The sequence below is a fragment of the Schistocerca gregaria genome, chromosome 1, assembly GCF_023897955.1.
Source record: "Schistocerca gregaria isolate iqSchGreg1 chromosome 1, iqSchGreg1.2, whole genome shotgun sequence".
NCBI lineage: Eukaryota > Metazoa > Arthropoda > Insecta > Orthoptera > Acrididae > Schistocerca > Schistocerca gregaria.
The window spans coordinates 676,410,003-676,435,385 of record NC_064920.1 but is presented as its reverse complement, the minus strand read 5'-3'; the positions used below and the strand labels follow the sequence as shown (position 1 = coordinate 676,435,385).

At 40.2% G+C, this 25,383-nt stretch overlaps 1 protein-coding gene across 3 annotated transcripts in view; it reads left to right on the top strand.

Moving 5' to 3' along the window:
• LOC126363034 (uncharacterized) overlaps positions 1-25,383 on the top strand; it is a 135,641-nt gene that overhangs the window by 108,148 nt on the left and 2,110 nt on the right. For 2 of the 3 annotated variants that reach the window (XM_050007932.1, XM_050007934.1), the window contains exon 8: positions 17,079-17,154. In XM_050007932.1, the coding sequence (XP_049863889.1) occupies positions 17,079-17,154 (76 nt within the window). The remainder of the gene's footprint in view (positions 1-17,078; positions 17,155-25,383) is intronic. The other variant, XM_050007933.1, reaches the window with a different exon arrangement.

Sequence of the window (25,383 nt, the reverse complement as noted above, 5' to 3'; positions counted from 1 at the left end):
AGAGTGTGGCCCTAAGTGGAGGCATATCTCAGGGGTATGCCAAAGTTAAAATAAGCAGTATACAAGTTCATTTAATTAATGATATGGATATAATAGAGGGAAACATTCCACGTGGGAAAAATATATCTAAAAACAAAGATGATGTGACTTATCAAACGAAAGCGCTGGCAGGTCGATAGACACACAAACATACACCCAAAATTCAAGCTTTCGCAACCAACGGTTGCTTCATCAGGAAAGAGGGAAGGAGAGGGAAAGACGAAAGGGTGTGGGTTTTAAGGGAAAGGGTAAGGAGTCATTCCAACCTCGGGAGCGGAAAGACTTACCTTAGAGGGGAAAAAGGACAGGTATACACTCGCACACACACCCTTCCCCCTAAGGTAAGTCTTTCCGCTCCCAGGATTGGAATGACTCCTTACCCTCTCCGTTAAAACCCACATCCTTTCGTCTTTCTCTCTCCTTCCCTCTTTTCTGATGAAGCAACCGTTGGTTGCGAAAGCTTGAATTTTGGGTGTATGTTTGTGTTTGTTTGTGTGTCTATTGACCTGCCAGCGCTTTCGTTTGTTAAGTCACATCATCTTTGTTTTTAGTTCATTTAATTACGTACTGAATGGAGTAATTTTTCTTTTCGTCATTTAAAACTGATATATTGTTGTGGATTAAATTGTTCCAAGGTGCCATTAATGTATAACTACTTAACCTGGCATATCACTGGGTAGGCCTGCCATCACGTAAATTTCCAACCCCCAGACAAAAACTTCAAAACCCCTAACATCTGGATGGAATCGGATTATTTTCCCGAACACAAACAGTCTGTAGAGGATAAGTTGGTCGATGGCCGCAATGTTGCGCAACAATTGGGGACATGAGAGGGAGAATGTTTTCTCGCTTGGGTTTCAGTGCCAGCAACACCAGCAGGCTGCACCTCCATCAGATCAGGAAATATAAATTACACATGAGAGTGACAAGGATTTGTGAAAGCACACTGTAGAGAAGTTCATGTTCAGACGTAGTACTAAATTGCAGTAAGCAATATAAACATACGTAAATGAATCAGTTCTCTGGTGAGTGGGGTAGTGTTGTAGCGTATGCAATCTCCCATTGTTGATTGCTTCTCAATGTTGTGCCTTCTCACTCTTACAACTTTGATCACATATATTTCAGAAATGGGGATAGGTGGAAAAGCGTGGTTTGTGGAATAATGTTCATACATATCTAAGATTCTAGTAGCCTCTTAACAGAGTTCTGTTTGTTAAGGTGACCTTATTTTCTAGAGTCAAATTTGCAACACATTAAAAAAATTTACACTGCAAAGAAGATCATAATAGAATGTAATTAATTCAAATTATCACTTTACTTTGTTACAAAATGTGCATTAATTTGTATTTTATAGTACTGTCTAAGATGGAGGAGTGTGAGCAGACACACGGTATTCATCGGTGCTGTAAATTTTATTGACCATGATGTCTGTATTCTTCAACAGCATTATGAAAACATTCAACTCAAGTTTCATCATAATTCACTGTAGTCACCAACACCACTTTTCTAGTTTCTACAACAAGTTGTGTTTTGTCACTGCTCTGTATGTTATTCGTTTGGGAAAATACCCTTTCAATATCAGCATACCAGTACAAATTAAATGAACATATAATTCAAGATAAATCATTTCATAACTGTTAAATCCACGACAAATAGTTACCCCAAATTACTTTTGAAAAAAATCGAGACAGAGCTGGGAAAATTGTGACTGTCCTGAAAATAGGGTGGACAGAGGGACGGATCGTCACATCAAATGTGTGCGCTGTCTGTAGCACCCAGGTTATCTAAGCAATGTTCCAGTTCTGTGTCTGACCTAGGATGTCCTGATTAAAGTGTGCTTTGCTGCTCTGATGTGAGCTCTCAGGTCGTGCAAGTGCTGTTCAAAGAAAAAAATGTTATGGGGTTCCACAGAACCTGGCTGTCAGATCTGGTCTGTACCAAGTGTTCCACACATTTTGCCAACTGCTGGAAGGTGGCCAGCCAATAACTAATATGGGGGAGGGGAATCAGCTTTAGGTTGTGTGAACATAATGCCATAAACAGCACCTTTGTACCTATTCCCATTTATAAAATATATGTGATCAAAGTTGCAAAGATCATTTTGGACAATACTGTAAGCGTACAGGAGAATGTCAGTATAGAAACGGGGATCAGCAATCGTGATGTTATAGCAACCATAACAAAAGTTAATAAATCAGTCAAGAAGGCAGTGTTTCAGCTAAATAAAGCAGCTAAGCAGTTAGCATGTCTCTTAGAGAGTGAATTGATGTCACTTAGTTGCAGTAAGATGGACGTAAAGGTATAATGGTCAAAGTTCAAGCAGATTGTAAATTGTGGTCTGAAGAGTTATGTTCCTAGTAAGTGGATGGAAAAGACATGCCATTGTTTAATAATGAAATTCGGAAGATTCTGAGGAAGCAGAGGCTGTTACACTGTAGGTTCAAAAGAGAACACGTAAATGAGGACAAGAAAAGATCAGTAGACATTTGTGTGTCTTGAAAATATCTATGCGCAAAGCATACAGCTACCACCATAATACCTGAGCAAAAGATCTGGCAGAGAACCTGAGAAAATTCTAGTCCTATGTAAAATTGCTAAGTGTCTCTAAAGCTTCCATTCAGTTCCTTTTTGACCAATCTACTGTGGCAGTTGAAGACAGCAAAACAGAAGCCGAAGTTCTAAATTTTGCAGTCACGAAATCATTCACGTAGCGGAATTGTACACACATACCGGCATTTTACAATCAGACTGACTCCCATATAGATGACATTGTGATAAGCATCCCTGGCATAGAAAAAAACTGAAAGATTTCAAAGCAAATAAGTCACCAGGTCCAGGTGGAATCCCACTTATGCTTTACAAAGAGTACTCTACCGCTTTGGCCCCTTATCTAGCTTGCATTTATCACGAATCTCTCACCAGGTACAAAGACCCAAGTGACTGGAAAAAAGTGCAGGTGGATCCTGTATATAAGAAGGGTAAAAGAACAGATCTGCAAATTGACAGACCAGTACCCTTAACTTTGGTTTGCTGCAGAATCCTTGAACATATTCTCAGTTCAGATACAATAAATTTTCTTGATGCTGAGAAGCTTATGTCCACGAATCAACATGGTTTTAGAAAGCATCATTCTTTGCAAAACTCAGCTTGCCCATTTCTCACATGTAAAGTGTGGGTGAAGGGCAATACGCTGATTCCATATTTCTAAATTTCCAGAAAGTATTTGACACGGTGTTCCATTGCAGACTGTTAACAAAGCTATGAGCATACGGAATAATTCACAGATATGTGAGTGGCTCGAAGACTTTGTAAGTAATAGAACCCAGTATGTAGTTCTTGATGGTGAGTGTTCCTCAGACACAAGGGTATTGTCCGGAGTGCCCCAGGGAAGTGTGATAGGACTGCTGTTGTTCTCTATGTACATAAATGATTTGATGGATGGAGCAGGCAGCAATATGTGATTGTTTACTGATGTTGTAGTGTACAGTAAGGGATCGAATGCAGATGAGTAGGAAAAACAAACCTGTAATGTTTGTATAAGCATTAGTAGTGTAGTGCTTTACACAGTCACATTGTTTAAGTATCTGGGTGTAACATTCAGAGCGATAAGAAATGTAAAGAACATGTCATGGCTGTGGTAGGGAAGGTGAATGATCAAATTCAGTTTATTGTGAGAATTTTATGTAAGTGTGGTTCATCTGTAAAGGAGACCACATATAGGACATCGGTACAACCGTTTCTTGAATGCTGCTTTAGCCTTTGAGATCTGTACCAGCTCGGAGTGAAGGGGGACATTGAAGCAATTCAGAGGTGGGGTACTAGATTCATTACCTGTAGGTTTGAACAACATGTAAGTACTAGGAGATACCTTGGGAACTCAAATGGGAATCAATGGAATGAATGTGACATTGTTTACGAGGAACACTGTTAGAAAATTTAGAGAACCGGCATTTGAAGCTGACTACCGAATGGTCCTACTGCCACCAACATACAGTGCGCATAAAGACCATGAAGATAAGGTATGAGAAATTGGGGCTCATATGGAGGCGTATAGACAGTCGTTTTGCCCTTACTATATTTACAAGTGGAACAGAAAGGAAATGACTAGTAGTGGTACAGGGTACCCTCTGCCACGCACTGTATGGTGGCATGTGGAGTATCTATGTAGATCTAGAAGATCTGTGAATACTATATACATATGAATAGATGTAAATATTTGCGTGAAGATGACAAAGCAGGTAAATTTGGCTAGTAACCTTGAATAAAATGTTGTGTTTCATATATATTGACAGCGTTAGCAGATTTTTAAAATTCTATATTCCACAAAAAACAATGTTTTTTGATCATAAGACATGTTTCAACAGTTGTCTGGTACTTCCTCGAGGTTTGATGTTATTTCTTAATTTGTATTGCTTACATATTAAATTTACCGAACAGCATTCTTTGGTAAATTATAGACTGGCAACACCACCATGTTTTTATCATTGTAACTCCCCGCAAGGCTTTATATTTACTCCTTGAGTAGAATATAAACTGCCAATTATACAGTTTCTTGGCCTCACAGATAACCTTGTTAAGATTTTAAACTGTTTGAAAAAGTCATGAAAATCTTATTGTCCTTAGTTCTGGTGCATACAAACAACCGGTATTTTTCCCCCTCCCCAAGGGATTTGTATTCCTTCTTTGTAGCTTTTTTCAGTGCTGTGTGGATGTAAACGTGATAGGAAATGCTAGATGACAGTATTGCAGAGCATAAAAAAAACTATATTAATCACCACATAGCAAAATATTAGGGTTCTTTGAGTTGTAGAGTCTAGTTCTCAAATGAATATTACGCCAAGCACTTCTTTCTCATTTTGCTTTCCTTATCTGCATAGGATACGATACAATAAAACTATTGCTCTTAGTACAATAATTCCATATGCCCTTGCCGAACTACATACCGTAGTGTTGCACAAGGCCACATGATGTCCCACTACACATGAAATTCCAAACAGACATGCGACAAAAGACAGAGGAAACACCAATCATGGGCTCCCTACATGATTGAAGCTGTACATGTGCAGTTACACCTGTTTTCTGGTGTTCTCTGGCAACTGTTGAAACAAACCTATTTTTAACAGGTCACAGGAAAATATTGCAAATGCTGGTTTGACAAGCATTACTTCAAAGTAATTTTCCTTTCCACAAGATGAATTATGTTACATATGAGAATGTGTGAAGAATTTCTCAAATCACAGAGTGTTTGACTCTCATTCAGAACCTAACATATTGAGGACTAGCCGCATAGGAAAATTTCAGGTCCAGAAGACCAGCTACGTATTTGAAATTTTAATGGCACATTTGTGTTCATTTATCATGACTAATATATGTGAAAGCTTAGCTTTGCTTGTGGATATTCTGCATATACACTCCTGGAAATGGAAAAAAGAACACATTGACACCGGTGTGTCAGACCCACCATACTTGCTCCGGACACTGCGAGAGGGCTGTACAAGCAATGATCACACGCACGGCACAGCGGACACACCAGGAACCGCGGTGTTGGCCGTCGAATGGCGCTAGCTGCGCAGCATTTGTGCACCGCCGCCGTCAGTGTCAGCCAGTTTGCCATGGCATACGGAGCTCCATCGCAGTCTTTAACACTGGTAGCATGCCGCGACAGCGTGGACGTCAACCGTATGTGCAGTTGACGGACTTTGAGCGAGAGCGTATAGTGGGCATGCGGGAGGCCGGGTGGACGTACCGCCGAATTGCTCAACACGTGGGGCGTGAGGTCTCCACAGTACATCGATGTTGTCGCCAGTGGTCGGCGGAAGGTGCACGTGCCCGTCGACCTGGGACCGGACCGCAGCGACGCACTGATGCACGCCAAGACCGTAGGATCCTACGCAGTGCCGTAGGGGACCGCACCGCCACTTCCCAGCAAATTAGGGACACTGTTGCTCCTGGGGTATCGGCGAGGACCATTCGCAACCGTCTCCATGAAGCTGGGCTACGGTCCCGCACACCGTTAGGCCGTCTTCCGCTCACACCCCAGCATCGTGCAGCCCGCCTCCAGTGGTGTCGCGACAGGCATGAATGGAGGGACGAATGGAGTCTTCAGCGATGAGAGTCGCTTCTGCCTTGGTGCCAATGATGGTCGTATGCGTGTTTGGCGCCATGCAGGTGAGCGCCACAATCAGGACTGCATACGACCGAGGCACACAGGGCCAACACCCGGCATCATGGTGTGGGGAGTGATCTCCTACATTGGCCGTACACCTCTGTTGATCGTCGAGGGGACACTGAATAGTGCACGGTACATCCAAACCGTTATTGAACCCATCATTCTACCATTCCTAGACCAGCAAGGGAACGTGCTGTTCCAACAGGACAATGCACGTCCACATGTATCCTGTGCCACCCATCGTGCTCTAGAAGGTGTAAGTCAACTACCCTGGCCAGCAAGATCTCCGGATCTGTCCCCCATTGAGCATGTTTGGGACTGGATGAAGCGTCGTCTCACACGGTCTGCACGTCCAGCACGAACGCTGGTCCTACTGAGGCGCCAGGTGGAAATGGCATGGCAAGCCGTTCCACAGGACTACATCCAGCATCTCTACGATCGTCTCCATGGTAGAATAGCAGCCTGCATTGCTGCGAAAGGTGGATATACACTGTACTAGTGCCGACATTGTGCATGCTCTGTTGCCTGTGTCTATGTGCCTGTGGTTCTGTCAGTGTGATCATGTGATGTATCTGACCCCAGGAATGTGTCACTAAAGTTTCCCCTTCCTGGGACAATAAATTCACGGTGTTCTTATTTCATTTTCCAGGAGTGTATGTTAATTTAAACCATTAACTTTGCCAGTTTGTGTTTACACACTATTTAACAGTAATGTTGCTATTGGCTGACTGCATCACTCATTCTATCCTCTGAATATCTGCTGTCATTAGCTGAAGATCACATAACATGAGCTATGATTGGCTGACAAAAGCACTTCGCAATCCCGATTTCAATGGAATCTGTACTTATTGCCAGCCGGAGTGGCCTTGCGGTTCTAGGCGCTACAGTCTGGAGCTGAGCGACCACTACGGTCGCAGGTTCGAATCCTGCCTCAGGCATGGATGTGTGTGATGTCCTTAGGTTAGTTAGGTTTAATTAGTTCTAAGTTCTAGGTGACTGATGACCTCAGAAGTTAAGTCGCATAGTGCTCCGAGCCATTTGAGCCGTTTGTACTTATACTTCCATAATATGAAAATATGCGGTGTAGACTTTGATGCATCTCAAAAATTTTTCAAAACACATTGGTTTTTTTGTTGTGTTTCATTTCCTAAAGTGCCATGAAGTTCTTTGCTGTTATATAAAACCTTTTACCATTCAAAGGATGACAAGTTTTACAACTCCGAGGGAAAGTACGAGGGTTGAATGAAAAGTAATGCCTCCACCTTCGTTAATTGGGAGTGCATGGGAATATTTTGATAAATCGAATGCAGAAATAATCCTTAAGATGTGATCTTTAATTACCAATATTCACTTTTCCACATTTTGTAGATGGATACATTTCTGCCAACAATGAACAAGTTTTCTGAATCCGTCACGTAAGAAGTTGACACTCTATGTCCTAAACCACAGTCTCACAGTTATCTCAACATCTTCATCAGAAGCATAATGTTGTCCCCACAGATTGTATTTCATTATCGGGAACAGAAGGATGTCAGACAGTACTGAATCTGTACTGTATGGAGGATGCCATAAAGTTAGGAGATTCTGTCTCTGAAGTTCTGCTGTTGTGGCATGTGAAGTGTGTGTTTTGGCATTATCATGTTGCAGGAAAACATCTTTAACCTTACATGCCCAATGACACACAGTTCTCACATCAACACAATCACCATAAACTGCTTTCATTCTCTGATGAATCTTCTTTGGGGTCACACCTTCTGCTGTCAATAATTCAATGACTGCACATTGCTTAAATCGCATTGATTGACCGTCTGCACAGGGTTCCATACTTCACACTGTAACAACACAACCGTTCAATGCCAAGCCTTCCCGCCAACTGGAGTTGTAGAGAAGAGGCTACGGAAAAAGCGAGTACCTGCCACATACTAATGCTGCCAACTGTTAAAGAGTTATGAGGGTGGAGACATTACTTTTCAGTCAACCCTCGTATGTTGTCATTTAACACTTAAAACCAGGGAATATTGTATTTTTAACTGGGGAATCCGGGAATTTATTTTACTTGCCCACCAATGCACTCTGCTTGTCTATGAATATGCCTGCCCTCACATTCCCATGCTGTTCAACATCGGGCCATTGTCATATCTGAATGTCCCGCAGAGCCAGGTGCTACATAATTTGATCGGCCAAACAAATGTAGACTCACAATGAGGCCCTTTTCACGTCCTATCAGACAGTGATAACAACACTAATCCACTCAGGGAGCCCTTTTACATGATCATGGTAGGTACATCAACAAAGTTACATTGGCTACCACCGACTCCTTCTGGGTGGACCACTTCTTTCTCTGGCGTTGTTTTTATTTCAAAATGCAGAAGATATGTTAAAAATCTTCATGTCTTTGACACACAATTTTTAATATTTTGGAGGCTTCTACAGATGAGTGAATAAGCATAATATCAGTGGTTCTATTGGTGAAGTGTTCAAGAGCAGCCAAATTCAGTGTTCGTGTGTTATGTTTGTAATAAATTACTAAACTCTTAATGATGAATTCCATGGTCATCAAAACTAAATTAATGTTGAGAGTGTTCCAGGGAAGTGTGTTAACACCACTCCAGTGCTCTATGTTGTAAATGATCTATAGATAGGGTTGGGACAATCTAGGGCCGTTTGCATATGACTGTGTTGAATACATGAAAGTATTGCGTTTGATGACAGTTACGGAATACAACATGACAAGGAGATAATTTCTAAATGGTGTGATGAACAGCAGCTTTATGTAAATGTAGAATATGTAAACTAATGTTGATTTACAGAACAAATACGTTGGTAATGTGCAAATGCAGTATCACAATGATTAAATAATGTTGTGAAACGACATGAAAAGGAAAAAACACATAAAGTAAGTTTTATAGAGGGCAAATGGCCAACCACAATTTATTGGGAGAGTTCTGGGAGTATTCCTTACATTTTTGTGGTCCCCACTGAGTCAGACTAAAGGAAGACATTGAAGGAATTCAGGGGAACACTGGAGGGTTTGTTACTGGTTGGTTTGATCAGTATCATAGGAGTTTACATGGGAATCCTTGGTGGAGAGGGGCAGATTATCCTTTCACAATAAGCTGTTGAGGAAGCTTAGAGGATCAGCATTTGTGATCAAATGTGGAGTGAATTTACTGCCTCTAACATTCATCTCAAATAAGGGCAAAAAAAAAAAAAAAGGAGATTAGGATTTGCAGACAATCATTGTTCCCCCTCTTCCATCTTGAGTGGAGCATTAAGAGGGAATACCAGCAGTGGTACAAAGTACCCTTTGACATATACTGTGCAGTGGCTCGGGTGTCTAGATGTAGATATTTTGTTACCCTTTGTTATCAGTATTAAGCGGAGGAAAAATAGGATTTTCTTTAAGCATCTTTGTGTTAACCACACATTACATATGGTACTAGGGAAAGGAAAGAACAGCTTTTAAGCAGACTGTAATTTGGTAATCACCTTAAACATATGCAACATGTTGTATGCACAAGATTTAATTCAACATTTCAAGAGGGGTCATTATTTTACAAGAACATCAATAACATGGAGATTTTTTGAAGTTAAAATGTTATGTATATTTCAGTATTTATTGTATTCCACAACAGTTCTCATTGTTGACATGTTGTTACTTCTGAGTTTTTGTCTTCTTTCTTCTGGCCTGAATGCTGTACCTTCACAGGATAGTCATGTTAGTTTTTGGATTTGATGGTTGGATGTCCTTCCTGACTGAACTTCTGAGTTTTTGTGAGCTTACATATACTTCCAGATCCATTATTTGTACCAACGTTAATAATGTTAATTGTGAAATATTGTCGCTGTCATGGATATAATGGCAGTTTCCTTCAATTTCAAAATATTGCATTCCTTGTGTTATATTTAATAACAGTAATTCCTAATTAAGAATTTAAAAATTTCACTAAATATAAATTTAAACTGATCTGTCTCATCTAAATAGCCTGAATTTGCAGGTAAAATGTATATACTTTGGACTGAAGGAGACCACTCACTGAAAAGCTGAAGCATGAGTCGCTAGTGTCAGATGGATGCTCAGTGCCAGTGCTATAGTTCGGTAGGTGGCCTAGTTTGTGGTGGGTGTTGTGTCAGGTAGGGTGGGGAGAGAGGGGGGGGGGGGGGAGGTGGCAAGCAGGAAGAGGGGTTAGCAAGGTTGACAAGTGCCTCGGTGAGACCTGTTTGCCAGCTAGGAATGCAAAGGGAAGGGTGACACATGCACTGGCTAGGCCCACACTGAAAGTGGCATTGGGATGTAAATTGGGAGGTGGTATTAGGAGGGAGGGAGGGGAGACTGTTGGGTGGATAGTGTGGGACAGTGGGTTACCAGAGATTGAGGCCAGGATAATTACAGGAGCGGAAGGATGTGCTACAGGGAGGACTCCCATCTGTATAATTCAGAGAAGCTGGTGGTGGAAGGAGGACCCAAATGGCCCAATTTATGAAACAGCAATTGAAATTGAGATTGTTATGCTCAGTTTCATGTTGGCCACGGAGTGGTCAACCTTGTTCTTGATGAAAGTTTGGTGGTGTCTCTTGATCCAGGAATATTGAGTAGAAAACTAGGGGACATTGGGATTTGGAATTCTTTAGTCTGTATACCCCATGATCAACATTGCTTTGTCATAGAAAGCATTAGGAAGGAACCTGCAAATATATATACTTCTGAACACATCAGATATATCCAGTATATCCTCATTTCACTGCAGACAGTTTGGCTTTCACTGGTATCTTTCAGCAGCTGTCAATAACTAGGCTAATTCTTTTGTTATATATTTCAGCCTCATGTCACACTAGTGGTATGACACCACTTTTGTCACCTAAGGCTGAAGTACAAAATAAAACTTTAGACATTCGCCTTGTTACCGTAAAATGTTCCCCTAAAACACAACAGAGATTCTGAACCAGATCCCAAGAGAAAACTGATGTCAATCACATTATAGAAGCCACTTCTCGTGTTTGTAAACTCCTGCAGCAAAAAGAAAAGATGTATGTCAGTTTCTGTGCCCTATGAATTACAGGGACATACCAAAAAGCTACAAATGTTGTGACTTAGGGCACTCCAAGAAGATCTGTGAGTTTAAGGAATGTGAGTGCTCCCACTGCGGACTTTAGGGCCACCAGAAAAGTACACATACAGAAATCATTGAGAAGCCTGTCTTCATCCCTTGTTGCAACAGGAACCAAAAATTTAACTGACGTGGCAAGAACTGTGCAACTAACGCAATGCTGTTAGAATGAATACATACTATGAATACATCTAAACGAATAGCAAATGTAGAGTGGTCAACACCATATCAAATCTGTGTAAAGCAAGTAACAGAATACACATTGCACAGGAAACAGAAGCCCAAGTCCCCATTGACAGTAGCCAGGAACTGGCCTCATGCTGTAGCCTGGTGTCATCAACTTAGGATTATACTACCAGGGAGAGGAATGTCATCTTATGACAAAATGCCACTGCAAATCACTACAGAGTTTATTGAGAAGCAGCATGCTGACTTCCTGAATTTCATAGATGACATGATACCAGAGAAGAGATCAGAGACGGCAGCTGCAAAGGAACTTAGAAGACTCACTCTTGAATGGGTAATAAAGCAGATAGAGATGTGTTGCATGGTAAACATACTTGAGCTGCAGCAACATTGTGTAAGTGAAGCTGAACACTCAGGAAGATTAGCACAGACAGTATAACTCAAAATGACCTGTCCAAAAGACAAGAAAGCACTTTGTCGTCACATGCACAATCACACCAGAGTAGGCTCGTGAACTTTGTTCAAGGCTCTGGGGGCTGCTCGCAGAAGAGATGTTCCTGGTGCAGTAACTCCTGCCACGGAAGGCTTCCTGACTTTTTAGCTTGCCTTACCACATGTACAGAGAGATCCTGCAAAGTGTATGATAAAGATGGTGATGATCTTGACAACATCAGCACCGCACCTGCAGTAGCACCAGACACCCACACAGCTTCGACATTATCTGCGATCCTCCCTGTACCCGCATGAAGTGGAATGTGGTGACCATGGTAATGCTGATGAATATAACAGCTGCAAAACCCTGAAAATCAGGTCTTTCCATCAAACACAAGAAAAATATTTCTAACACTTTGAGCCCTATTCAAACTGATACACAATTACATGCACACGAAATTTATAATAATTCAGAAGTTAATGTCAAGTCAAGTCATTTGGAGGATCCCAGTGTATTGCAGGTTGCTCTTTAGACATATTATCATAGTTGGGCATCCCAAGGGGAAATCTATTATGTATCCTACACCTGTTGCATTAGACATGACTCTTTTGAGAATGTATAGACTGCCAACAGAGTTTAAATCATTATGTAACCTCCTTTGGCAGGCGTTCAGGAGAAGAAATGAACCGTTGGACATTCAGCATTTACACAAGGATTTTGTAGAAGCATATGGATGCATTTTCTTTGGCCTTGCCCTCCCCTCTCCAAAGTGCTTTGTTTACACTCAATACACATAAAAGGGTAAATGTAAAACTGATAAAAATATGTGTGAAGTAAATTGGCTGTGACTGAAATATGAAAATTAGTTGACGAGCTGCCGTGCAGGATTAGCCGAGTGGTCTAAGGCGCTGCAGTCATAGACTGTGCAGCTGGTCCCGGCGGAGGTTTGAGTCCTCCCTCGGGCATAGGTGTGTGTGTTTGTCCTTAGGATAATTTAGTTTAAGTAGTGTGTAAGCTTAGGGACTGATGACCTTAGCAGTTAAGTCCCATAAGATTTCACACAAAATTAAAAAATAAATAAATTGACGAGCTGAGTGTTGATAAACCTGTTTGCAAGAGCCATACTGTAGAAACAATAGGCTCCCATATTTATCTGTGGATATGTTAATAGTTACAAGCCACAATGGGATAATGTCTGCCTTGTTACTACAAGTAGGAAATTCACTGTGACTAAGGTAGCTCAGTTGTGTGGCAGGCACATGGTCACAGTAGAAGAGAAGGATGTGCAGCCAAAGTGGATTGTCGTAAGCATATGCATGGAGTATTCCCATCCCATCGTACCTTATGTAGATAAACTCCAGGTGGTAGCTTAATATGGATGAGTAGAGTGTCTCCTAATGGCAAGAGATACGGACGCGAAATTCTCTCTGTGGCACAGCAGGCAAACTGTACACTCAAGAAATGAGCAAGTGAAGCCACCAACATAGATGTTACTTTAACAAACCACATACCAGCAGCTAAGATTAATTGTTGGCAGGTGCTTCAGTCTCGAACAATCCAGTGACCGTAATTCAATTGTCATCAAAGGGAAAGTGGTGGTAATGGAGGGACACAAAGAGAGGAAAGCCTGATTGGGTTAGACATCAGGAAAATGGATTGGAGTGGCTTAGTTGCATACATTCCAGCATTTCCAATGGAATTGCCTTCACTACATGTTGACTTGTGTGTGCAGCTACTAACTGAACCCTTGCAAAGAGCACAGGGCATTTATAGACCTAAGAAAATTGTAAGAAGTCAGGCTACAATCCTTCGGAGCCCCAAACTTTCCACACTGAAGCGAAGGGTAAGATCAAGAAGGAGAGCTGATCAACGTGCTTTAGGGCAATCAGAGTGCACTGCAAAGTTCCTTGAATACAGTGCAATTAAGATATACTACAAAACATTGCTTCAGGATACTAAAATAATACACGAGAAGAAGTTTCTACGGAGGCAACTGCAATTTGACTTGTGGGGAACGATATAAACTGTTGACTGAAAACATTAAGGAACCTACTATCATGTCCACAATTCATAAGGAGGGTGACTCAATTATGACTGGATGGAGGGAACCAGTAAAATATCTGCTGACCGCTCTACTTCCTAATGATAACACTAACACAGAGAATGAAATACATTCACAACCTAGAAGTGAACTAGGTAATGAATTTGACAGTCAGATTTTGGTGATACCTTTCGTTCAAGAAGCAGTTGTTGTCACAATTTTCAAGCTTAAAACTGGAAAGACATCTGGTCTAGATGGTGTTTATCTTGAGATCATGCCACAGGAAGCTCCACGGATGGTGCAACATATGACAGCCTTACTAAATGAGGTGTTGCAAATAGGTATGATTCTGATTATACGGAAAACAACCAGAGCAGTAGTGAGTCAAAAGGAAAAGGATAAAGACCTGACATTACTGAAAGGCTATAAATCTAATTGTTTATTAAATGTCTTGGCCAAAGTTCAGGAGCGTCTACTCTGCGATTGGTTGCAGGTGCACAGGGAAGTCTTGGGTCAATATGGCATCAGAAAAGGGAAGTGTACAGATGATGTGATTGACAGAGCTCCTCATATCGTAGAAAATTCGATATCAAAGTATGCAGTCACACTCGTGGTTGACATTGTGGCACATTCAATAATCTTTGGTGCCCTCTGGTGTCTGCATGCCTCTTAGGTATCAGTGTTCCCAAATTCTGAATAACAGCTTTGGGCAGAGCAAGGTAATCAAAAAAGTTACCAAGGGCTGTCCTCAAGGCTCCATAAGTGGTCCTTTGTTTTGGGAACTTAGTATTTAACCCCTGTTACATTTGTTAGAGGAGGCAGATACTACTGAAGGTGGTGTTGTATACACAGATGATATCCAAGTAGTTGTGTCTGCAGGCTCCAGGATGAGACTTGAGGAAAAGACAAATGGTGTGCTTGTTCAGATGCAGAGTTGGTACAAGGGTAACAAACCGATTATATCTGTTCCTAAAACAACACACACACATCAAAGGGAAGACTTTTTCATGCCAGAAATTCCTCGTTGAAGCTTGACAGAATCCCTGTAAAATGCAGCACAGTTTGTAGATATTTAGGTATTCTTCTAGATGAGAAAATAAATTTTCTACAACATGCAAAATTTGGTACTCAGAAAGCTGCTAAATTTATGCATTGTATTGCCCGTGCTGGCACTGCTGATTATAAATTACTGTTGCATGTGATGCGGTCATCTCAGGAAGCAATTTTCAATGCCATAATGGGCTTCGCTACCAATGCCTGGGCACATCGCCTTCAACTAGGCAGCTATAAAACAGTACTGCGACGAATTTGACAGTGCATATGTTTGATGAGGCAGCTATAAAAGAGTACTGCGATGAATTTGTCAGTGCATTTGTTTGATGCTCATTGGTGCCTTTCGTACTACACATGTTGATGGATTACTGCTGGCTCTTGGGATATGTTTGATGGATATCGTGATACGTTATAGGGCAGTGCTGTATTGGTTGGGGCATGGACAATAAGACTGTGTATACAAGATCAAAGGTACTCATGTTACTGATAAAAGACGTTTCTGAGCATGGAAGTTTCTGAAGCCTGACTGATATACTAGAAGCACTGAAATGCGAGTTTACAGTGTATTCACAAGTGTTGGGACAGGCTCAAACTGTTCGACATCGCCCATACTCGATGTATGATGCACCTATTAACAGGTCATGGTCCATATCCCAAACATTGCATTGACTGGTCTGTAGTAACACACCAATTTCTAAATGTGGAGAGGAAGGCTCTACTGATCATGTCGTTCTCAGATGCCCCCATCTTTGGGTAAAGGAGAATGCAGACAGTTTGCGTACGATCTGCAAACAGTTGTAAGTAATCAAAACTTGTCGACTATAGTCAGTATGACATCATTTAAGAGTTTCTGAAAGGCAGCAGCTTAACTTTCAGTCTGTAAGATAAAATGGATGCTCTGAATATCCAAACATCATCATCAGATCACAAGAAGCATTTCCTCCATTTCAGTGACAGGTACATATAAATTAATTAAGAGAAACTTTGGGGACATAAAAAAAGAAAGAAATCCATAGACACCCACACAGGTATGTGTAGACTCGAGGATTGCTGATGCATACATGTACCAGTGTGAGCAGTGTAGAATAGTGTAGCATCAATCGGTTTGGAAGTACATATAGTTGTGGCTAGTAAGCAAATCTCGAGTTATTCCGAGGCTGCCAGAAACGTATCTAGTGATATAAGCTGGAAATTATTCACTTGGAACTAGAGTTAATTCCTGTTATTTTATGTTTTCTCAAGTTATGCTGAGGCTGCCAATAACATATCTAGTAATATAAGCTGGAAATTATTCCTTTTGGAACTTGAGTTAATTCCTGTTATTTTATGCTTTTTTATTATTTATATTTTCAATTTTATGTCTTATTTTTACATTAATGTTGCAAATGGTTGCTGTTAATATAATTTACTACTACATACAAATATAAATTATTGTATGTCACCGTGATTATTGAATGTGTACGACCTGTTTAGAGTTCATAAAATGATAGGTCAAAAATTCATGGCAAAAAATTAAGTTAAAATTGACAAATCCGCTAAGACTGTATGCCTTGCCTGTGTAAATAACTTGCCTACTATTTTGGGCACATTTTTTCTTTTTTAACAAATTGGATAATCTGGAAAATAATGCTTATTGTTTATGACCATCTGTTAAGTGAATGATCAGTTCTTCCTCTAATTTTATTTACAAGATCCTGATTTATTTCATCATTGTGGTCAAAATTACATAGTTGTGCCTTTCTGCCTTAATGATAGATACACGCAAGCTCTCTCTCTCTCTCTCTCTCTCTCTCTCTCTCTTTTATGCAGCAACTTCAATGTAATGATATGATATTTTTGTCATCATTTGATTTGTTTTGTTTGTTTTGATGTAATTTCTTAGAATAACTACCATCTACCATCACTAACAATGTTTTCACCTCTTTTCGTGTTGTGCTTTACTATCTAAAGTGAGCAAGATTGATTATTTAAATGTTACAGTAGTTATGAAGATAGTATCATTCTGGATGTATCGCAGTCTTCCCAATTTCAGCATTACCTTTGTTACAGGATAGAAACGACGTAGACAAAAGAATTGCTGAACCTCTGAATCGGCCTACTGCTGCTGGCTCTAAAGGTGACAGCGGTAATACTTGTTTTGATTATTCTTCTCTCTCTCTCTCTCTCTCTCTCTCTCTCTCTCTCTCTCTCTCTATCTCTATCTCTCCCTCTCTCCCTCTCCCTCCCCCCCCCCCCCACCCACCCACCCACCCACCTTTGTAATCAACCAAGTCTCTGTTACAAACTGAACAATAAATTAATACAAAAATAGAGTTCGCATCATTATTTTTATTTTTACTTGCATAGATACTGCATACAGATACTTCACGTAAAAGAAACAAAGCATATATTATTTACATTACGAGTGGTGTCAGAGCAAGTCGAGTTATTCCACTGTGTTACATTTTAAGTTGGCCAGTGAATGAAGTGTAGCCACTTACATTTAACATATATCTTGGTAACAAAGTATTTCATGTTGATATATTCCTTATCTTTCACCTGTGTTAGGAAATGTAACTGTGAATTATTGATCTGACAGACTTACATTTTCCTGGGGACATACTGAGTGTCAGATGACTGTAACTGTGAACGTCCCATTAGAAATATTTATGTATTACAAGTGATCTTTTTGACTAAAGATCTATTCAAGAAAACAGCTGTTTACTTCATATCAAAATCTGGGTCATACGTCGGTTTGTTAATTGCCAAGGATCAGTTGTACTTTCTCTAGTTTTTGTTAACATGTGCATGCATACAGGAAGAGACCAAGTATCTGGAGCATATGCAGACACTATTCACTTCTTGTAGCAGGAGTTGTTAATAATAGACTGAAACACAATGAAAGCTGTACTGGGAACAGCATTATACCATGACAAAAATTTTCATCACTCCATGAATGTAAGGAGGGTATCAACTGCAAGCAGGGTTTCAGCTGCAAGCAGAAATGCATGATTTGTATACATTCAGGACTCTTCCTTCATTGTGATGTGGAGATTCCAAGGTGGTGTGGTGTGTTGACATTCCTGTTGCAAGAAATCTAGGGAGACCATTCCATGTATGCATACAAGCTATATACTTGAGTGCAGCCTGTTGCATGTTCCCATCAAAAACAAGCACTCCAGGCCATCCCAGGGGTCCACATCTTTTACCTTTGGAGGCTAAGAAAGGTGTTATTTTGCTGAGTACAGCATAGGAATTTGAGGTAACCAAAGTGACAAAAAGACAAATGCAGCTAGGAGAACTGCATTAGCCCTACTGATGTTATACGTGCTGCCCCCTCTGCATTAGGGCTGGACAAACTTTTCTGTTTGTTCACTAGCAACCAAGCCTTACCCAGAATCTGAACTGTCAGAGAACAGGCGGAGGGGAAAGTAAAAGGGGGGGGGGGGGGGGGGGGCATAAGACTTTGACTCACAGGGACAGGTAAATGAGTTGATTATGAGTTTCTTAATAAAGAAGTTCTGACAAACTCAAAATTTCAGCCTTTTGGGAAGAGCAGTTGATGTGAAAGAGTTCCATCAAATTAAAGCTTATGCATCAACTTTTCAGACAAATTTTGTTCTGTCTTGTCGACTGTTCAAACAAATTGTGTTTTGTGTCCTCTTTTTAGCTCAGTGTTATTACTAGAAATGCTGATACTTTCAAAATTCTTATTGTTGTTTGAACAGGTGATATTGGCCACAGCAAGCACACATTTCTTCATTTGGCCCTGTTTACAATTTGTATGTGACAAAAAGACTAACTTGTTGTCATCTGGTTATTTTTGCTCTGTTTGATAAAAATAGTTTGCTACTTCTCCAACTAAAATTTCATTTGGCACTACTTTTTCATTTTTGCATGTTCAGAAAGATCTCTGTAATACCCAGAATAGTTTGTGTTAAAATGCCTTTATACATTGCACTCCATGCAAACTATGGTGTTTTCATTGAAATCATTTGTTCATCTGTGTAATGAAAACACAGGTTTTACAAAAGTACATTATGACTTATCTTGTTCCCATTAATGACTACTAGAATGAATTTTTAATCTAGTTTAAAGGAAGAAATTGTAAAAACAGATACATTCCACATTTTGTTGACAGTGTGATCCAAAGGTGTCCCTCAAGCCAACCCATGTTCTACATGAAGTGACCATACTGTGTTCAGGTACATGTAATGTCAGTGACAGAGTAATTTGCTGTAAGTGAAAGATAACATGTTGAGGGCAGTCAGCCAACCAACCAACCTTAGTGGTGTATCTTCTAGCCACTGAGGAAAGGTTAAGTTAAGTTAAAGTAAAATGCTGTTATTGGATGTGTGGGTCTTTTTTGTAATGTGGATCATTCAGTCTGTGTGCAGACATCATTATGCCACATTTTGTTGGAATGCTTTTTTTATGGTCTGCGGACCGTCCCTAATTTGTGTGGGAACTTTCGCAATCACGCATCATATGCCAAGTACTCTAGAAAATTTTGTACAGATTCTCATTTAATTCATACTGTTACAGAACATTTTTTATTTTTGCGCAACAGAATGATACTAGCCAGCTCAGCAAGCAAAATTTGTTGAAAGGCTTTCTACATTAACATACCCGCACTGCTATTTTATAAATTCACGTTTTGGCACTAATAAGTATGTTATCATGCATCCCATCCCAAACATCATCATTATCTTCATGTACTTATGTGATGTCTTCATTCATGTGTGTCCATGCAACATAAACTGTCTTAAGATAAACATTTCATTCATCAAAATGAAGTTAAGTCCTTACGTGTCAGTATGACATCATCTCCCTATTGCTGACCGTTTATGTCTTTCAATATGATTGACTTGGCTAGTTAATACTCACATAATGGTGATTGGCCGACAATGGAAGGATTGAATACTATGACAGGAAGTGATTAGGGCTCCAGCCACATAGCGGTCTCGGTACACTTTCACAATGGGTATGAGGTGTTGCCCACTGCTGAAAATAAATTTCTTCCCAATTACATACAAAAGTAATGAGTGGATATACTTGTTACTGGGAGCTCCGGCATTAGGTGGGTGATGGACTATATCACAGAAACATGAAGACTGATCTTGGTCCTCATGCTAATTCTTCAGTTCTTGGTTGTGAGTTATTGTGCAGCCAAATTTACTCTGTTTAGAATCATGGCGTATGACATGGTTATCTTGTAACTTCGAGAATTTCCAGGTCTTCTTAAGATAAAATGAACTGCTTATCAATCTGATGTACTGCTTTTTCTTACTGTGATGATGATTGTTTTGGCTGAAACTGGTAAAGAATGAAGAATAATGCATACAGCTGATGGCTGGAAAGCAGTTGTTTAAGTTCCTGACAGCTATAGCAAGCCATCTCACCAAAACATTAGACAGAAGACTCTTGGGTGATGGCTGTTGAACACACTGGGTGCAGCTAGCTGCAACTAATGGCTTGTATCAGTACCAGGATTGCCTATCACCTTGATTTGTTTCCATTAAGGTTTTGGTTGAAGCAGTGAAAACCAGTAGCCATACTTGCATGGCAGAAGCACAGAATTCAATCTGCAGCAGCATTCTCAAAACTGGTAGTAGTCCTCAAGCTTGGTGGTAGGCAGAGGGCTTGAATGAGAGACTATGAATAGTGTGCATTTATTGTGGATGAGTATTTCTTGACTCACACGGTTAAGTGAAGACACATAGGTCCCTCTCAGAAGTGAAGTGTGCACCACATGCAAGAAATGCCCTCAGGAGTCATCAACTATGAGTGTATCATGCATCTTTGGGATTTTAATTTAGAGAAATCTTAGAATGGACCATTTCGTACTGTGCTCAGAAATATGAGTAGTTCACCAACCATTAATCAGAGGAACATCATTTGTCTTTGCGAGAAAGAAAGAGAAAAGGTCGTGAAAGAAAGAGAAAAGGTCGTTATTGTGTTAGTTAACTGCCCAAGTATCCAGGGTAAGGTCACATGACTCATTATTATTATTATTATTATTATTATTATTATTATTATTATTACTGTTATTAACAACAATATGAAAGATTGCTATTCACCATATAGATGAGACATAGGGTTGCAGACAGACACAAGGAAATGACAGCTTTACATTTTAGCTTTCTGCCAAAAGTCGACCTTCTTCTGAAGTAGGAACACACACACACACACACACACACACACACACACACAAGCACAACTCACACACATATAACAGCTGTCTCTTGCCACTGTGAGTGGACTGCTTTGTAATTCTGCCTGACGGAAGCAGCATTGCAGCAGCGAAGGTATGGAGCTGGCATGGGAGAGGGGGGAATGGATAGCAGGGTGGTGTGGGGGAAGCTGTAGGTGCTGCTTGTGGGAGTGCAGGGACATGGTGGGGATAGGGTAGTGCTGTTAGGTGCAGTCAGGAACTTTAACAAGGTGAAGAGGGGGGTGGGGGTTGAAAAGGAGAAAAGTAAAGAAGGGCAAAAGGACTGGGTGTGCCAGTGGAATAGAAGGCTGTTTTTTTTGCTGGAGTGGAAGCAGCGAAGGGGTTAGATAAGTGGAAGGCAGGGACTAGCTAATTTTATATTGAAGGGACAGTTCTCAATTGTGCAACTTTGAAAATCTGGTATTGGTCGGTAGGATCCAGATGGTGGATTGTGAAGCAGTCATTGAAGTGAAGCACATTGCGTTGGACATCTGTTTAGCAACTGTGTGGCACAGCTGTTGTCACACCACCCTGGGCTTTCCATTGTATTATTATTATCATTATTATTAATCATCATCATTATTTAGTTTTGTTGTTGTTAATAATAATAATAATAATGTTGACATAGTACTACTATGAGCAGAAAGCTAGCCGAAATGAGAAGTGAATAGCAATGCAATCTTCAATTACGAATAGACTTTACATCACAAGAATAGGCTGGACACCAGTAGTGGTTGCTATTTATAGCCATTAAGAAGTAAAAAGTTGTACATAGAGATTTATTACCAATACCAAATGTGAATAATTAGGGTAAAGTTAAACATCAGAGTTGGGTCATACATTAGAACAGGGCTTGCCAATGTGTGGTCTGCGGACCCCTTAGGGGTCCGCCGACTATTTCTAGGGGGTCCGCGGCCACCTTTCACCAAATCATGTAAAATAATGAGTAAAATTATTGAATAAAAATGTGAAAATCAAATTCATCATTATGTTTCATCAAATCCTGGAACATCATCGAAGCATGATGTCGTTGTTGGAGCATTATTTCCTGACAGCTGAAGATGAGAAGCTGCAGAAATACGAATAGGTGGTCAACTCATTCACTGTGGGTGGGTGGGTGAGTGGGTGGGTGCGCGGGTGGGTGGGTGCGCGCGCGCGCATGCGTGTTGTCCTTAGCGGAAGTTAAACTTAGGTTAATAGTGTGTAAGACTAGTGACTGGTGACCTAAGCAGTTAAGTCCCATAGATTTTACATACATTTGAGCATTTTTTTTGGATTTCACGAAAAACCACACACACACACACACACACACACACACACACACACACACACACACACACACACGACTGTTATGATATATGCATGCTCCTTACACAACAGTAGCCAAACAGTGGAAGTGAACAGACCACAAGCGACAGTTTGTCAACAGTGAACAGTTTGGACGTGACGTTGATTGCTCTTGAAGGAAGGCAGCTCCAACGTGTGAAATGTCAATTACCAAGTAATTTTAATCAGGCTATAGTGTGTTCAACAATGGCAGTAAATCCACTAGTAGGTGTCTGGATACAGTGGAAATTCAAATTGGATTGTTAATTTCAAGTTGTTTCCATTCATCTCTAAACCAAAGACTATTGATACTTTCGGGGGGTGTCGTGTCATTGGGAATGTGGCATTTGCATTAAGAAGCTTTCAGTTCCCATGGGTTTCGCTCTGAAATTTAAAGTTACTGTGCTCTTGAGTGACTAGGGTTCTGCTATGTATTTTCTACTGAAGAAGGGGTCTGTCAGCTGAAAAGGTTGGGAAGCCCTGCATTAGAATAAGTGCTTTGATAGTATACTTGCCTTAGGTTCTGTAATGGCTGAGTGCACCGGGCAGAATTTGGAAAACATAATAGTTCATTTGACTTCTAGCTACAGGTTGCACATGCGCTGCCTTTCCTCTGGTAACTGCAGCTTTCTTCACTTGGGTGACACCCATCCTTCCCAGTCCAAACTTGTAAGATTTGTAATTTTTAAACACCATCAAATTTGTTTGTTTCATTAGTAAAAATCTGTTTCCAGAAATAATAACTAGTTACAAGTCTAATTTTGTATCTGGAGTTTAGAAGTATTAACATAAACGTTTTCGTAAGGACAACAAAACTAAATATAGTAAATGTATTAGTTAATACTTTATAAAGAACAGCTATAAATTTTTTCATCAATTTAGAGAAAACAATATTGCTGTGATATCCTATTTCACATTAAAGTTTCTGTTCCCATTATACGAAGGGCGTTTGAAAAGTCCCTGCAAAGTCCAAGAAATGGCACCACCGGCACCTATTGAGGTAATGTTTAATTAGTAGCATCTTTGGAAAGAACGCATGCCAAGTTTTAAGCATATTGGTCTATTTCTTTGTGTGTGGCATTCGAGTGAATCAAGGAAGTTGAGTGACTGTCAGAAAATGGACCAAAAAGAGTTTTGTGTGGTGAATCAACATTACTTTATGAAAGGCAAAACGCATCAGGAGGCTAAAGAGAAGTTTGATGAGCTGTATGGTGACCCTGCACCTTCGATTGGAACAATTTATCAGTGGTTTCAAAATTTTCGGAATGGCTATATGGGAACACGTGATGCTGAATGTTCAGGACGCCCTGTGGAGATGACAACTCCAGAAATCATTGATAAAATCCATGATATGGTGATGGATGACTCAAAAGTTGAGGTGCATGAGATTGCTAGTGCTGTAGGCATCTCGAATAAATAGGTAAGTAATATTTTGCATAAACATTTGGATATGAGAAAGCTGTCTGCAAGATGGGTTCCGCGATTGCTAACACTTGACCAAAAATGGAATCGTGTGAAGTTTTGCAAGGATGGTTTGCAGCTGTTGGGGAAGAATCTGCAGGACTTTAAGCATCGTTTCGTCACTGTCGTTGAAACATGGGTACATTACTATACTCCTGAGACCAATCAAAACAATTGGTTACCAAGGGAGAATATGCACCAAAAAAGGCCGGAAAGGTTATGGCGACTATCTTTTGGGATTCAACAGGGATCATGCTCATCGACTATCTGGATAAGGGTAAAACTACCAGTATTACAGGTGCATATTATTCAACTTTATTATCCTCATCGACTAGCTGGATAAGAGTAAAACTATTACAGGTGCATATTATTCAAAGTTATTGGACCGTTTGAAAACCGAGTGCAAGAAAAATGCCGGCAATTGGACCGCAGAAAAGTCCTTTTCCATCACGACAATGCACTAGCACACACCTCAGCAGTTGTGGTTGCAAAATTGATGGAAATAGGATTCCAACTCATTTCACATCCCCCCTAATCTCCAGACTTGGCTCCCTCGGACTACAATTTGTTCACCAATTTGAAGAAATGGCTGATGGGACAAAGATTTTATTCAAATGATGAGGTGATTGCAGCCACTAATAGCTATCTTGCAGACTTGGACAATTCCTATTATTCAGAAGGGATCAACAAATTAGAATAGTGTTAGATGAAGTGTAGAAGTCTAAAAGGAGACTAAGTTGAAAAATAAAAAAGGTTTACCTCCAAACAAGTAAATAGTTTTTATTTTTGCACAGACTTTACAAATGCCCCTCATACTTGGGTAGTGAACACAACTAAACCTAATGTATTTTTCATTTAGTTGTTCATCTTAAATAATATCTAATATATATAAAAAATATATATTGTCACAATGCACAGTTGTGGAAAAAACACACACACAAAACAGCAGTGTGTGTGTGTGTGTGTGTGTGTGTGTGTGTGTGTGTGTGTGTGTGTTAGTGTGTGTGTGTTCTTATATATATAATAAATATGTATTGTCACAATGCACAGTTGTGGGAAAACACACACACACAAAACAGCAGTGAGTGTGTGTGTGTGTGTTGGCGTGCGCGCGCTTTTTTGGGGAGTACATTTTTAGCCAAAAGCTTAAATGTTTAGCAGTCTCTTTTACTGTATGTGTCAGCGGCTTAACATCTCCACTATGATGTGGTAAACAGAATCTATCCTTTTCATATTGTTGTTATTCCATCCTGGACTTTCCATTGTTTTAATGTTCATATTAGGTAGATCTAGATCCTGCCTGTGTATAGGCATCCGATTGTAGTCTGTATGAAGTAAAGGATTTGTTTGGCACTTTAGATAAATACAGCAACT